Consider the following 16,508-nt stretch of genomic DNA (forward strand, 5'->3'; position numbering starts at 1 on the left):
TTCTCACAAAATACAAAAAGAAGACTTATAGAGCACAATTTTCTATTGTGTCTGTTTGAATTACTATTTTATTTAATTCAAGTGATGCCATAAAATATAGCAGGCTTGTACTTCTGTAGAAATAGTCACATTTCTCACCAGATTGACTTGACCTGAACTCCTCAGCCTTGTCATCCGAGAAAAAATAATCATCATTATTAAAAGTTGGAGATGAAAGTTTTCCTTATAGATCACCCTGTTTATCCCACTTTACAGTCAGAAGTCTGCAAGGACTTGTGCATTTTTCTAGTTGGACATCAAATCCTTGTAGGAGGGTTGGGGGGTTGGCTCAAATGGTAGAACACCTGCTTAGCAAATGTAAGACCCTGAGAACAAATCCCAGTACTATCAAAAAAACCCACAACAAATAAACATTAAAAAAAAACTTATACATTATTTCTCTGGTATAGTGCTTAGGACATTAACTCCATAATACCCACTCTTTGGGTCATCCTGAAATGACTCTCTAGAAGTTCTTTTTGTTTCTTCACAAATCCTCTTTCTTTTATTCCATTCTTTAGAAGATGCACAATAGGATTAAAAAATAAGGCTCTTTATCTTTAGCTCTGTGGCCTGAAGCAAGTCAGACAGTTATTTATTCATGTAAAGAACAGGAATGTCCTTTTGGAAGTTGTTGCCAAGAAATGATTATGCATTGCAAGATATTTATAAGGGTAAAAGCTCATGAAGGATAAAATGGAAGTGAGGAAAAAAATGGAAGGATTGGATAAGAAAATCTCAGAATACCATGCAGTTCTTTAGAACTAGGTCAGGATGACAGGAAGTCTCCAAGCAAGTATTGCCAATCAGAAGACTCCTGTTTTATGAGGGGTAAATTTGATTGAAGTGTATTATATATGCATGAAAATTTCATAATTAAATCCATTTTATACAATTAATGTAGGCTAATATAAAAAAGAAGAGACCCATGCTAGGCAGGAATTAGTTATCCCTAGTACATCCCACAAAACATGTTACATCATTAGCTGAGGCCTCTCAGAGTAAGCATGGCTTCTGGTGCATACAAAGGAGTTTCAGCTATAGACTTTTTTTTTAATTTTTATTTTTTTATTATTCATATGTGCATACAATGCTTGGGTCATTTCTCCCCCTGTCTCCACCCCCTCGATACCCTGCAGAAACTATTTTGCCCTTATCTCTAATTTTGTTGAAGAGAGAGTATAAGCAATAATAGGAAGGAAAAAGGGTTCAAGGCAACTATACTCCTTGCAGCTGATTCTCTTGATGGGGTTCTGTATAGGCTTCTCTGAGGTTGACATAGTCTACTTTCAAAAGCTAAACTAAACCCCCAAAGTTTTTGAAATTACAATTATTCTTAGTACTTATTATTACTCTCTTAATTATTACTTATTGCAGTAAACTTATTATTGATGTTATCCAAACAAGATACTATAAATCACTGTACATGTTGAATTTCTATTATATCTAACATTCTAAAAATACAGATTGGAAAAGGATAGGAAATTATGTGAAATAGCCTCTATGGTAAATGTGTTTTATGTCTTCTTCATTATACAGTTTAATTAGTCTCAGAAAATATAAGAATATATTTTAAGCCTGGGCACAGTGTCTTACAATTATAATCTCAGCTACTCAAGAGGCAGAAATCAGGAGAATCATGGTTCATGACCAGCCTAGACAAAAAGTAGAGAGAACCCACTTCAACCACTATAAATCTTGGCATGGTGCCCTTGCTGTCAACACAACTACATGGAAAGTGTGAATAGGAAGATCATGGTATAGGCCAGCCTGGGTATAAACATGAGAACATACTTGAAAAATAAATAAAGCAAAAGGGTCTAGGATATAGCTCAAACGATCAAGTGGTATAACATCTGCCTGGCAAGACCCTGAGTTCAAATCCAAGTACCACCAAAAACATTATATAGTTTAGCATTGCTAAGTTACATTTATTTTTCATGATAAACTTCATTGGATAAATTTAAAAAATGGCTAATATTTCTATTTACTTAATGTTGAGTGTTTTCCTGAGGGAGATTTTTTAAAGAGTTATAATAAGAACTATATGCTCTTTTTTTAAATTACTGGATAATATTCTGGATAGTAGTGAATACAAGATTTATAATATGAACCACTATTGCTCCTTATTGGAATGCTGGAAAATACACATGTTATCTCTCTAACCATCTTCTATTAATGCTGCCTTTGACAATAAAAGGTAGAAATATATATTCTAGAATACCTTGTATTTCTATATATCTGTTCTTCAATAATAAATGACATGGTACATTTCATCCATCTTCTATTGATGTTGCCTTTGACAATAAAAGGTAGAATATATATATATTTACATATATATATATTCCTCCACCTTGCATACATGTGTGTGCATGTATATATATATACAATAGTAAATATATACAATAGTAAATGAGATGATACAGCTTCTCAGAAGTAGGTGGATGGCATGCAGTAGAGATTTTGCCATTGTCAAGGCAAAAAAGAAAGACACAATATCAACAAAAGGATGAGAAAAATTGAACAAAAGGATAATATTGAGGGTCTGATTCTGCTTTTTCCTTTACACAGATTGTTAGAAAGACATGTCATTAAATCCTGATGCCCACACCATGATAAAACAAGAATTTTTCCATTATATTTTTCATTTCTTTAATTAGGTAAGAAAGCTGAAATTTTATTTTGTAGCTTATAAAATATACCAGACTTTTCCAGACTAAGAATAATTCAAGAAAAAGAAAGGGTATGAAACAATAATGAAAATTATCAGTGAATATGTTCCTTTATGAACACCTATTAGTTATTTAAAATACTTGCTAGAAGCGCTAGAGATATAGATACAAAAAATAAGATTATCCATGATGGATAAGTCTACTAAGTCCCACAAGTCATTATCTGTAGAAGTCATATGGGTACAACAGAATCTCTTCCTGAAAAATATCAGGAAACATTTAAAGGTCCATGATCTCTTTACAGGATTATAGTTTCTGACTAAAATGTCTCTCTCCTCATAATTTTCATGAGAGATTTCTTCAGGACAATTTTGACATCCTTGTTCCGCAAACTGTAGATCAGAGGGTTGAGCATTGGCCCCACATTAGTGTAGAAAACAGAAGAAACTTTTCCCTGTTCCACAGACCCAGAAGAAGAGTATTTAAGATACATGAATGAAGCTGAGCCAAAAAAAAGGGAAATAGCAATGATGTGAGAGCTGCAGGTACTGAAGGCTTTTGATCTTCCTTGAGTGGATTTGATGTGAAGAATGCTATTAAGAATAAAAACGTAAGAAATTAGGATGGTAAAACTGGGGACTGTGATATTAATACCCACGACAATGAGAACTACTACCTCATTGACATAGGTGCTTGTACAAGAAAGTTGGAGGAGTGGGAGTATGTCACACAAGTAATGGTTGATGACATTGGTGTTGCAGAAGGTTAATCTAAGCATGCAGCCCGTGTGGGCAGTTGCTCCAGCAAAGCCCATAATATAGGCAGCACTAGATAGCACAGAACACATCTGGTGGGACATGGTGACCTTGTACAGCAATGGATTACAGATGGCCACATAGCGATCATAGGCCATTGAAGTCAACATATAGCATTCAGAGATGACAAAAAAGAGGAAGAAAAACAGCTGAGTCATGCACCCCACATAAGAGATGACATTCTTTATTGAGACAAAGTTCATCAGCATTTTGGGAGTGAAAACAGAAGAATAGCAGAAATCGATGAAGGAGAGGTTGAAGAGGAAATAATACATGGGGGTGTGGAGGTGAGAACTGAAACCAATAAGAGTAATCAAGCCAACGTTGCCCACCATGGTGACAATGTAGATCCCTAGAAACAAGTAAAAGAGGGGTAGCTGAAGTCCTGCATGATCTGTCAATCCAGCAAGAACAAACTCAGTCACCAAGGAGTTATTTCCAATCGGGGTACTCATCACTGAACATCTGAAGGACAGAGAAAATTTCATTAATAGAGGACCCAGTTCTCTTCTTCCAAACTCTTAACATGGAGAGAGTTTGATAGAATTTAAGTAAGTTTTTTTTGGTTTATGACATCTGACTGTACTGCCACTTGCTTCCCCTCAAAATTTCAATCAGTCTGTCTTGTTTTGTTTTGTTTTTTAATATGAGCTGAATATGACAAGCAATTGGTCTTTTTCTCACTAGGGAGGTAGAATAACTGAGGTGCAAACCTACTTCCTGATGACCTCAGTTAGTGGAGATGTGTGTTTCAAAACTCCCTCTTCTTGATCTTTTTCCTTCAATTCCTGGTTCCTACTCATTTCCACTACTCTACTAGACATCTCAGATCCCTAGTGATGACCAGGATGAAACAGAAAATTCCTGTAGAGCAGTGATCATATAGATACTCTTCCTAGAAGGGAGTCACTTGTAGAATATATTATTTCTAGATACCTTACTACAAGAATTCATAAAGCCAACAATTGATAACATGTATGGAGAATATCTATGGTAACTTAAGATTTATAATTAACCATATTTCTTCTGTTTCTGCATATTCTCCTCTATTTCACCCTAGCTAGACAGAATGAAGAAAGGATGAATATGTGTTCAAACGTCTTCTATAAGGGGTATGAAAAAGAAACATAATTAATATGGGTGTAGGTTATACTAGTGGTAAAGTTTTTTTATTAATTATCAAACTGTATTCTTATGACATGCAAACTCTCTGTATGTATAACACGTGTCAGTATCTTTTAAGAAATAAACAAATCTCTCCTGCCCTGATATTGCTATTTTATTCATGCATCACATAGAGCTGCTACACCTGTCTCGATACCAGACTGAGAATGAAGCCAATACTGTGAGGTTAAGATGAGACAAATGCAGACAGTAAGTCAGAGTTCCATACAGCTATGTTTCTTGTTATTCAATAATTCTCATTTTTCACTCACATGGAGAGTGACAGAGATAAGTAGAAATGGGATTGACTCACCCTGTGTCTTCTCAGAAACCTCAGTACTGACCCTCTCTGTAGGTCTCACTTCCACTATCCTTTAGGAGGAACTGGCTTTGGAGGTGTCACACACAACCAGATGAAGTCACAGAATCTGATTCTCCTTTGACTGGTACAAGTGACATTGCACAGATCTCATAATCTGAATACTTCTGGAATTACTTGGAGATGGATATCAAACTTCTAACTGCAAATTTTCCAACAGAATGATAATGATAAACACAGACTTTATATCAGAGCCACTGTGTCATAAAGGACATGTCATTTGTTTAAGGTTTATAATTCTTTTAATTAGAAATTAGAAATCTTGGAGTAAGTCTCCCCTAGGATCTCCCTACTATGATGAGCTAGGAAGGAAAGAAATAATGGAGTCTGTGTTTACATACTAATTCATGACAATAGACAAAAAATTCCCACCAGGGATTTTACAGTCCCCTAGCACAAATGGCAGGAGCCTCTGCTATAATTACAAAGATGTAAATATAATTAATGTTGTTAAAATTTTCTATAATAATAATTACAGGAAATATATTTGTTTTAGTTAAAATTCACATACGATCTAGCAAATTTTATTTGTGATTGCTCACTTTTAATATTTTGAGTACCTCTAGAGAATCATTACCAAACAATGCATATTTTATAGGCAAAAAAAAAGAACTTTGTCTTGGGAATATTCAATAAAAATGCAAAATTAGCATGAGTATTTGTATCATGACTAATTATCTTGTGATATTCTATCTCAATATGTCATTTCCATAATAGACTATAATGAAATCTTTAAGGAAAATCACTACTCATGGACTATTATTTCAAGAAAACAGCCTCTAAGCCAGGCACTGGTAGCTCACGCCTGAATCCTAGCTACTCAGGAGGCAGAGATCAGGAGGATTGTGGTTCAAAGCCAGCCTGGGAAAATAGTCTGCAAGACCCTATCTCAAAAAAAAAAAAATCACAAAAAAGGGCTGTGGACTGGCTCAAGGTGTAGGCTCTGAGTTCAAACCCCAGTACCACAGAATTTCCCTGTATATACAAAAGTATACTTGTGCTTATAAGATTTTTCATTTTAAAATGATGATAGATTCAGAGAAAGTTAGTAAAGGGATAGATAAATTATCATAAACTCTTCACTTACATTCTGTCCATGGAGACATATTCCACAAGCACAGGAAGATAACAAAACTAGAAAATATTTTGGTGCAATAAAGTTAACTACACCATAGATTTTACTCGGTTTTCAGCAACTTAACATGCACGTGTGTGTGTGTGTGTGTGTGTGTGTGTGTGTGTGTGTGTGTGTGATCTGTGCATAGTTCTATACAACTCAATTTCATGTACCTGTTCAAGAGAACTGCTCCACACTCAGGATGCAGAATTGTCCCACCACCATGAAGGAATGGCCGTATACAACTTCTGTATATTCTCAGTTTTACCTCTGTCCTCTGCCACCTACTAACCTGTTCTCCATAGCTACAGTCTGGCCATTTTGAAGATGATCAAACAAAAATATAGAATGTAACCCCTGAGAATGTTGTTTTTTTTTTTTTCACTAAACATGTTCATCAGGTCCTTCCAAGTTGTGATGTCTATCACAATGTGCTCCTTTAATTGCTGACAAGTATTGCATTTATGACAACCCAAGTTTATTCATCCCTGTATAGTAATTTTAAGTCCTTGTCTTGACTCAAAATTAAATCTCTTTTTGGTTTATTTGTGTGTGTTTGTGTGTGATATATTTCAGGAGCAGGGACTGCAGAATCACAGTTGAGATTATTTTTACCGGAATTGTCTTCAAACCAGGAGAGTCTCATCCTTTCTCCCCCAAAAAGAAAAAATTGAAAGTCTGGAACACTCAAATTAGCATATATTTTATAATGTATCAAAGACCAGGTGAACACAGAGTATGTCCCTGCCATACCTCTCACACATTTCAGCAGAAATAAAGGCAGAACTAATTCTATCTCCTCCTTGATGGTAGCAAGAGATTCTCTGACTCCCTCACAGGGAGATCATTGAGACCAAGTAGAAACTGAACTTCACCCTGTGTTTGGTGGTAGCAGAAGGCCATCCAATGCCCCCCAACCAGGGCCTGGAAAAAATCCAAATGTCTTCTACCCAGAAGCAATGAAATTCAATGAGGCAATTCTAGTTGGCACTCCACTTTCCCTACCATGTAATGTTTGTGAGGCCAAGTAAGGGGCTTAGCTTCCAACCCACCCAATAGCAATGGCAGAAGGAGGTAGTGTGGGCTGCACCACACTACTTATCATGCCATACTACAGTCAGAAAAGTCAACTGAACATCAAATTTCCATACCCACATGGTGACAATGGCATTCTGAACTTAGCACTTCACTTTTGCTTGGAGATAACAGTAGGGCTGAGGTTGGCACTGGAACTCTATCCCGGGTCTCAGAAATAAGGAGATTCAAGTCAGCACTTCATCCTCATGGTCTTGACAATCAGAGCTCATCAAGGAACTGAATATCTGTACCCTCACAGAATGATGCTTGAAAAAGAAATAAAAATGAAAACACAAATTATGGTCTCACTAACACACAAAATGTCCAGTATATAATTGAAAAACCATTCATCATGTCAGGAATATATTTGGACACAACTTGAAGTAGACCATCCACAGATGCCAACACTAAAATGACCCAGACATTAGAATTACCTGGCGATTCTAAGAAATCATTTATAAAATGTTCTTATAAGTGATTACAAATACTCTTGAAACAAATGCGAAAAGGGCTTTTTAAATTTCAGCAGAGTTGGGCACCAAAAACTCATTCCTATAATCCTAGCTACTTGGAAAGCTAAGATTGGGAGGATCTCAGTTGGAGGTCAGCCCAGACAAAAACTTCGCAAGACCTCTTCTCAACTAATAGCTAGGCACAGTGGTTCACACCTCTCATCCCAAACTACATGGGAATCTGGAATAGGAAGGGTCACTATTCCAGGCCAGGCCAGGCAAAAGAAAAGTGTATGAGACCCCATGTCAATGGAAGAAAGTTGAACATGGAGGTGCATGCCTGACATGCCAGCAATGGTCATGGTCCAGGACAGCCTGGGCAACAGACAAGACCCTATCTCTAGAATAACCAGAGCAAAAAGAGCTGAAGGCATAGCTTAAGCAGTAAAGTGCCTGCCTAGCAAGTACAAAGCCCTTAGTTCAAACCCCAATTCTCAGAAAAAATCAACAAAAAATTGAGGATAGATATTTTTTTAAAGGGCATTTTGTTTGTTTCTGGGAAGATGGAAAATACATACTTTTCTCTATTCCTGCTTCTAAATAAAGATAAAAGACACATTGAGACAGACAGTCAAGGTAAGCTTGTTCTTGTGATAATAAGAGTTTTGCCTTCCTTAAAATTTATGGTATATCCTCTTTAATCACAGTAGAGAGAATTGAAAAACTGCATAAGCACTGGAGAGATAATTTTAAGGGATACCAAGGTGTGGCCTCTATGACTTTAATTTAAATCAAATAGTATTGATGAGTAGTTGATTTTTTTTCCTGACAATAATCTTACATGAAGGGGAAAATAGTTTCTGCTGGGTATTGAGGGGGTGGGGGGGAGAGAGAGGGGGCGGAGTGGTGGTAAGAGAGGGGGTGGGGGCAGGGGGGAGAAATGAACCAAGCCTTGTATGCACATATGAATAATAAAAGAAAAAAATAAATTAAAAAAAAAATAATAATCTTACATAATTCAAATGGTTTTATGGGAGAAGGATTCTGTGGGAAGGGTACAGGTTAAACTTCCTTACAAATGCAAATGCAAAATTAAAGCCAGGATGATTTCTTAGGTAAGACCACAGAGTAGAGAGGGAGAAAATCACTAAAACTGTTGTTTAGGCAGTTGCAGAGGGAGACTGGGGGAGAGAGGGAATTTGCCCCCCTATATGAGGCAGGCTAGAAGTAGGAAAAGTTTGGGGTGCAAGGAGGTTGCCAGGGGATGACCTAGAGCACCCTCACCTGGCTGGGAACTGCCCATGACCCCCCCACACACTCGTTCATTATTGGGTGAGAATCTCAACCACCCTCACCTGGCCGGGAACCACCCATGCCCCTCCCAATCATTGATTATTGGCTAGGAATCTCCTCCTCTGCAGTTCCAATAGTTTATCTTAGGTTTTAAAAGCACCTGAGAGGGAGAAACACACTCTCTTGGTTTCCTGCTTCCACCTGGGCCCCATCATGCTTCACTTTGTATTTCTTTTCCCTAACTTTTAGTAAACTCTCTTTATACCCACATGTCCTGCCATGAATTCTTTCTGGTGGGATAGAAGAATTTGGAATTCTTCTGATAACAGACTGCACCAGTGCCATTAGCATATTGAAGTGGCGGACCCTGGCAGGGTGACTTAGTACTGTAGTCCTAGCTATCCAAGAGGCAGAGATCTGGAGAATCTCATTTCCAAACATCTCTTGAGACCCCATCACAACTAACAAAAGCTGAGCCTAGTGTACATAGGAGGATTGTGGTCCAGGCTGGTCTGAGCATTAAAGACCTGTTAAAAAATATAACTAAAGCAAAAAGTGCTAAGTGAGTGGCTTAAGTAGTACAGTGCCTGCTTAGCAAGCTTAAAACCATGAGCTCAAATCCCAGTACCAGCACAAAAAAAAAAGTGGCAGAGAGGTTGGAGATCAAGACATAACAAAAATCTTAGCTAGGAAATCTGGAGCTGCAGGATTTGAGGAGAAGTGTACTCTGGGAGACCAAGTATTTATTTACTTCATTCCATGCCATTTGGGATACAGCCATTTGGTTTCAATCTCATGAGGGAGATAGATCTTTGAGAAAAGCAGGCTCTCAGCTTCAGCATGCAGAAGGAAGAAACAAGAAGAAGAGAGAAGGAAGAGTGAAAATTGAGGAGACCTGGCATCCTTACACAAGGAGAAGGAACAGAAAGAAAAAGAAAATAAACTCCCTTAGATGATGTAATCCAGGACCAGCCATCATCAATGTTGCCTGAATCAGGACAGGTTCAAACCCAGGGAGGTGCCCAAAGAGCATAAACTTAAATTTGGCTGTTGTGTTGGCAATAATGGTGCCAATAGGTTTCAGTTCTTACTGCACCCTTAAGCTTCTGTTTTCCAGGGTCATGGTCCTGCCTCAAGTCTAGCTTGAACCCTCCTTCTGCCCCAACCTCCAATCAGCATGAACCATAAGATCTAAACCAATCAGATCATCCTGAGTCCCACTGAGGGGTATTTAAGCCCTTGACCCTCTCTCCCTCTCCCACCCAGCAATAAAGAATCTCTTGGCCAGATCACTCCTCTCCACGTGGTCATTTTGGGCCTATATTTCCTTACATTTGGTGCCATGACTCGGGGCGGGTTTCCCCACTAATCCTGGTGGGACCCCGATTCCAACTCACCCCACGACCACCCTGAGGACGTGACTGGCCAGGACTCATCCTCCCGATGGCCCTGCTTGCATCTAATACTGGACATTCTTTGGTGAGTCCACATACCCTTCTCAGGCTCCCTTTGTGGTCTCTCCCTTCGGTGTCTCCAGGGTTTTCAAACATTCCCCCTGTTTGGCTATCTCTGGGTGGCTCAGGCAGCAGAAGGATTCCCTCAGTTGTCAGGCTTGGATCCATTTTGTCGTGGGTCTCAGAGACCCCTCGTCAAAAAGCCTGGGCCCAGGTAACCCATAGCCCTCAGCCATTCAGCCAAGCACGCCACAAGAACTCAATGATGATTGATTTTCGTGGGCGTTGTGCTGTTGTCGGGTATTTGTGCTGCTAGAGGATGCTCCACAGTACATAATATCCTCCTCTCCCATTACGGGACCAGGTCCCACACAATGGGTGCCTCTTCATCCTCTTTGCCATCTGACTCCCCACTGAGATGCCTCCTCAATAATTTAGACACCTTGGGTTTGACCCTAGATATAAAACCAAAAATTTAATCTGCTTTTGCACTCAAATCTGGCCCACTTATCCTTTAGACAACCAAAATCACTGGCCCCTTTTTGGGTCTTTAAATCCCAACCTTTTATGGGACATATAACTACTGTGAGCAATTGGGACGATGGGAAGAGATTCTATTTTGTCCAAGCCTTTTCATACCTCTGTCTAAATCCGGCTCTCTGACTTCAAATCCTCCCTCTGTACTTTCTGTTCCCCTGCGCAGATTCTATCAGCCTGTCAACCAGTTTCTAAATCAGCCAATTCCTCTCCATGTAAGCAGACTTCTTGCACTGCTTACCATACTTATCTCCTCCTATCTTCCTGAAAAACTTTCCCTGTCATGGAGTTAAGCAAGCCACTCCTTGCCAATTCTGGCCTCAAGACGATTCTAGCTCTGAGAGAGCACATGCTTTATTCGGTGACCAGAGAGTGGAGGTTTCATTTCCTGAAAGCCTGCCAGTACCAATCAATAGGAGCAACCTAGAGACACAGGTGATGGCTAATCCCTTAAGCATGTATCATGCCTCCAGGGTCTGCCTTCCCCTCCCTTACCTAAGATGTCAGCACACCTTTCTGCCTCCTCCATGGTCTCACCATGTGTCCTCTGTCTCTGTCTGCCTTCTCCTCCCTGGGCTTACTGGGACCCTGCCTCCCATGAAGAACCTATAGCATGGTACCTTATGACTTAAGTTATTCCAACTAGTTTGCCAGGCCTCTCAGTCTAACATAACTTTAAATCAGCTGCTTTACAAAAGCACTTGCAAAAACCTGCAGCTGCCACGCTTATGCTCTAACTCCACCCCCACAAGGGGAGGAGGGAAAGCAAACGGGCACACCTGTGCACAGGATGCCGGCTTCTGGACACAGCAAAAATGCCTTCCATAGCTAAGAAAATCCATAGAGAGGATCCAGCAAATCTTGGGCCACCAGCCACACGTGGTGATGGCTGTGGCCTGCCGCCACTTCCCCTAGAATAAACGCGCGCGGAGTACACAGGAAGGGGGGAGGGGTGACAGGCCACAGGATCAGGTGTAGGCCATCAGGGTCATTTGTCCCAGGTGTGTGTGGAGGGAGTGGCACCTTGGGCAAGTCCTGCTCCTAGCCCAACCTCACACCTCAGGGCATCAGACCCTTGTAAGTCAATTGTTAGCTCAAGGTTATAGTTCCAGAAATAACTAAATAGATATTACTGTGGTCTCTAAATTTCCCATTTAGAATTTTCTATACCTTTGGCCTCAGCATAAATTTTTCCCTCCAAATGTTAACACTAGTTGTCCTGTATGGCACTGTTATTGGCCTGAAATGCCCTCTGAATGCCCTTCTCTAACTTTACAAATAATTTCTTTGTTAAAAAGGTAGAATTTTATTAAAGAGGCTGCCTGCTGTTAGCTAAAAGACAGGATCCTAACGTTTTGTTCTTTCTAGATGGGACCTGCATCTTCCAGTCTTCTGGCTGGTAGATGTTGGAAGCTTTGTACTGAGGTCGGCCTCAGTATGCCTTGGGTGACCAAGAGAAGTGGCCTTCACACGGGTTCCTTAAATTACAATACCATACTCCAATTAGACCTTTTCTATAAAAGTAAAAAAAAAAAAAAAGTAAACTGAGGTGCCCTATACAAATTTCTCTCATTAGAAAAGCAATGGGTTCTGGCCCAGGCCACTCAGGTTGGAAATGATTATATGGCTCAAGCAGCAGAGTGCCGCTTTACAAGCATAAAGTCCTGAGTTCAAGCCCAGTACAGCCAAAGTAAAAAAATAATAATAATAATAATATTTGGGGCTAAGGAAGTAGCTTAATGGGAGAATGTCTGCCCAGCATGTGCAATTCCCCAGCATTACTAAAAAAAAAAAAACATAAAAAATGGTAATGTCACTTCAGCCATCTCATAGTAGAAAAACGTAGTTTAACCTAGACCAGATCCCTCATTCTTCAAGCGAGAAAACTGAGGCCCAGAACAGTTCAGAGATTTGCTCTCCAGAGTGTCAGGTGTCAATGTAAAATAACAACTTTACTTTACAGCAACAACCTATCAGAAAGCATACCACGGTGGACTCAGAGTCACAGGTGAGAGAGGTTCTCCTCAAAGATAAATTCTAACAGTCAGCCCCAGATATTCGTAAAAAATTCAGACTGTGGCTGAAGGGAAAAATCATTGAACCAAGTAATACAGTTAGCCATGTCTGTATTTATGGCTACGTCTGTATGTCCAGGACCTTACTAACAGGAGAGAAAAAGATAAGAGACACATGGCCTCATTGCTGCTCTCAGAGAGGGCCCCACTCGATTGGGGCCTGTATCCTGAACTTGCTACCATGGTGGACAGGAGGGGCACTTCTGCAGAGAATGCTTAAGGGGGGACAGCCTGGGAGACAGCCCCGCCCCCAACCAGGACCCTGCCCTCTACAAGGGTAACCACTGGAGGTCTAAGTGCCCCCATCACCAGATGGAAGGCGAGGTGCCACCTTCTATGGATTGATGGGTCCAAGACTCCTGTCCACATTCCACTTCTTGGCATCAGTGTTGAAGAGCCATAATGGCAGAAAAACAAAAGGCCATTTTCCTCCTAGACAGTGGAGCCCATTTCTCTGTTTTACCTTTTTCTCTTGGTCCCTGGTCCAATGACAGAAGTTATCATTCGGGGAAATCTGGCTAGCCCCTAGAGCACTAGTTTACCTGGCCTCTGGCCTGCTCTTGGGGAGACCTGCTCTTCTGTCACTCTTTCCTCATAGCACCTGAAACTCTAGTACCCCTGATGGGACAGGATTTACTATTTCAATTAAAAGCTCAAATTCTCCTCCCCCCAGGCAGCTATCTCTGCTGCCCCCTCCTTCAGGAACAAAGAGATTCCACAGTGTGGACTGATGAGATGAGTGTAGGGTGAGCCAGGACAGCCCTCCCTATTCAAATAAAACTCAAAAATCCCTCACAGTTTCCACACCTAAAACAATATCCCCTCAAGCCTGAGGCCTTATGCCTATCATAAATTCCTTAAAACAACAAGAGCTACTAATTAGTTGCTCCAGCCCCTATAATAAATTTTAAATTCTTATGAAAGTTAATTTTAAAATATGAGTTACAAAGTAAACAACTGGAAAGGATATAGGTAAGTAATGTATTTTTTGAGAAGCTAAAGAAAAAGGAATGGGTTTTTTGGATGAGAAAGGATTTTGTAAAGAAGGGTTTGTCCTAAAGATTGTTTCAAATTGGAAAGATGAGGACAAAGGATCAAAGGGTTTAGTATGTTGTATGAAGGTCTGACTAAGCTTAAAAGTGTATAATAAAAACTTCGATGTGTGATAAAGTTAAAGTTAAATATAATCTAAGAGTTGCCTAAAAGATTTTTAGGTTCATGTCAAACTAAATGAAATCTTCTGTCTATGAAATAACAAGGTTATCTTAATATTGTTCTCTGAATAACATCTACAAAAAACCATTACAGAGAAAGATTTTATCAAAGAAATTATTTGTGTTTTCTGCTGATCTTGTCAAGCTTTAAGTACTACTAAATCAGAGTTCATTTACATATTTGCTTATGTGTCTTAAATGACCACCTTGTAACAGTGTTATCTGAATATGGTACAAACATTTAAAAGGTTAAAAGTGTCAATTTATGTAAAATAATGAGCTAAAGCTTTCTTTTATCCAAGAGTGTTACATTTAAATCCTGACAGTCCCTGCCTCCCACAGGTCACCTACCTAGGTGTGGCCTTAAAGGGACAGACTCACTCACTGAGTCATAAATGCATCAACCCAATCTCTGTTTCCCAACCCCCATACCATAAGACAGCTTACAGTGTTAGGGTCCGAGAATCCTATTCCTCCGAGAGACAGAGAGTCACGCGTGAATGCAATCAACAAAGCAGAGTTTATTGAGCTGGCAAGCCAGGGTCAAGCTCCCACACAGACACACAGGTCCGATTGGGCAGACAAGACCCCGAGCCTCTTTAGGGAAGATCTTATATAGGCCCCTACCAGCCGTTACAGCAAAAGCCCGCACAGTACATAGCCAATGAATTTGTAACACCACATACATTTCCACCTATCCATTTAAGAGTACATTACTTCTTAGCCTATAGATTCAAGGGTCAGTATTCGCGCACACGGTTACATTTAGCAAGCAGGCAGGGCACATCTTGCATGTACTTCTAGTCATCTTTCGCAATCTGCTCACATTCCTCACATTCCTCACATTTCACCTGCCCCCATCCTGTTTATCTTATCCTGCACAGGGCATCCTGTGCTGGCTTTACTGGTTTCTGCTATGGGGATCTGCTGGGGCAAAGGGCATATCCTTTCAACAGCTTTCCTGGCAGTTATAGGATTTTGCAGAATTTAGATCCCTAGGTATGCAGTCCCTGAACAGACACCTTTTTATGCTCCTCCTAATATTCCTATTTGGTTCTTAGATAATGTATGGCCACCCCTTTCTCTTAGAAAAGCTTGCCTCCAACAGACTCTGCTCCTCTGGCTTACTACCTGCCTTCTCAGGGAACTTCTCAGAGAGCATGCACACCAGATCCTGCCCCACCCTATAACAATTTCTGTTAAACCAGGGCAGCTGTTCTCCAAAAGGATCTTCTACCCTCTCCATTGGGACTTCGATGGACCAGCCCTCATCTGGTCATTCTCATGACACCCACTGCTGTCAAGCAGGTGATGGACATATTAATTTGATTTAATTACTTTACAATGTAATAATGTCACATTGTATCTTTAAATATATAGTTTTGTTTTTCAATTAACAATTGAACTATAATTTTTTTACATATGTAATTTTTCCTTGATTGTGACTATAAAAAAGTTAGAGACTTGATCATTAAAGATTTTTGATAAAGAATTGCAATAGTTGTTTCAGAGCTGGTAGTGGTGGTGTGTGCCTGTAATCTCAGCACTCTGGATGTAGAAGGAGGAAGAATATGAGTTGGAGGCCATACTGGGCTATATAGTGAGAGCATCTCTCTAAAACCAAACAACCAACAAGAAAGAACACATGGAATTGCAATAGCTATTTTGAGCACAAATCCTCATATAACAAATTATGTTCTAGAAACATATATATTTTCATTAGTAATTTCTGACTATCTTATATTTTACAATTCAATCTATTAAAAAGAAAAATATTTTATGTCTGTAAGAGGGATATTTTTGAATTTTGAATAATTTCATTAACATTGTTACAATAACTTTTCTCTGATCTTATCAAATATAACAAAATCCTTAAAAGACTGTAAAACATACATTAGCAGTTTAATGAATAATGTAAACCAGGTCATAGGAGAGTATTGCAGAATATTTCATTCGGTAGTGTAGCAGTGTGTAGTGGGTAAGGTTATGTTTCAACACAGTTATATAAGTTCTTACATAGCAGATCTAGTCAACTTCGTTCTTGAAGAACATTAAGACATCAGGGTTCCCTTGCGTAGTTATCTTTGTAATGGATGTCCATCACCTTACATTATATTCCTTTTGCAAAGTTGGTGGTTATGATTGCCATAAGCATGCTGTGTAATGGAACAAACCTTATTGTTCTTAACTGAAACTGTACTTTTGCCTAACATCTCCTTG

The 16,508-nt window shown here is 39.5% G+C and overlaps 1 protein-coding gene across 1 annotated transcript; it reads right to left on the minus strand.

Moving 5' to 3' along the window:
* Positions 1-3,030: 3,030 nt before the first annotated feature.
* LOC109674312 (olfactory receptor 8B3-like) lies at positions 3,031-4,122 on the minus strand. Its single transcript, XM_020151302.2, has one exon. The coding sequence runs from the start codon at positions 4,012-4,014 to the stop codon at positions 3,031-3,033; it is 984 nt and encodes a 327-aa protein (XP_020006891.2). The 5' UTR covers positions 4,015-4,122.
* Between the last annotated feature and the right edge of the window lie 12,386 nt (positions 4,123-16,508).

The sequence above is a fragment of the Castor canadensis genome, chromosome 2, assembly GCF_047511655.1.
Source record: "Castor canadensis chromosome 2, mCasCan1.hap1v2, whole genome shotgun sequence".
NCBI lineage: Eukaryota > Metazoa > Chordata > Mammalia > Rodentia > Castoridae > Castor > Castor canadensis.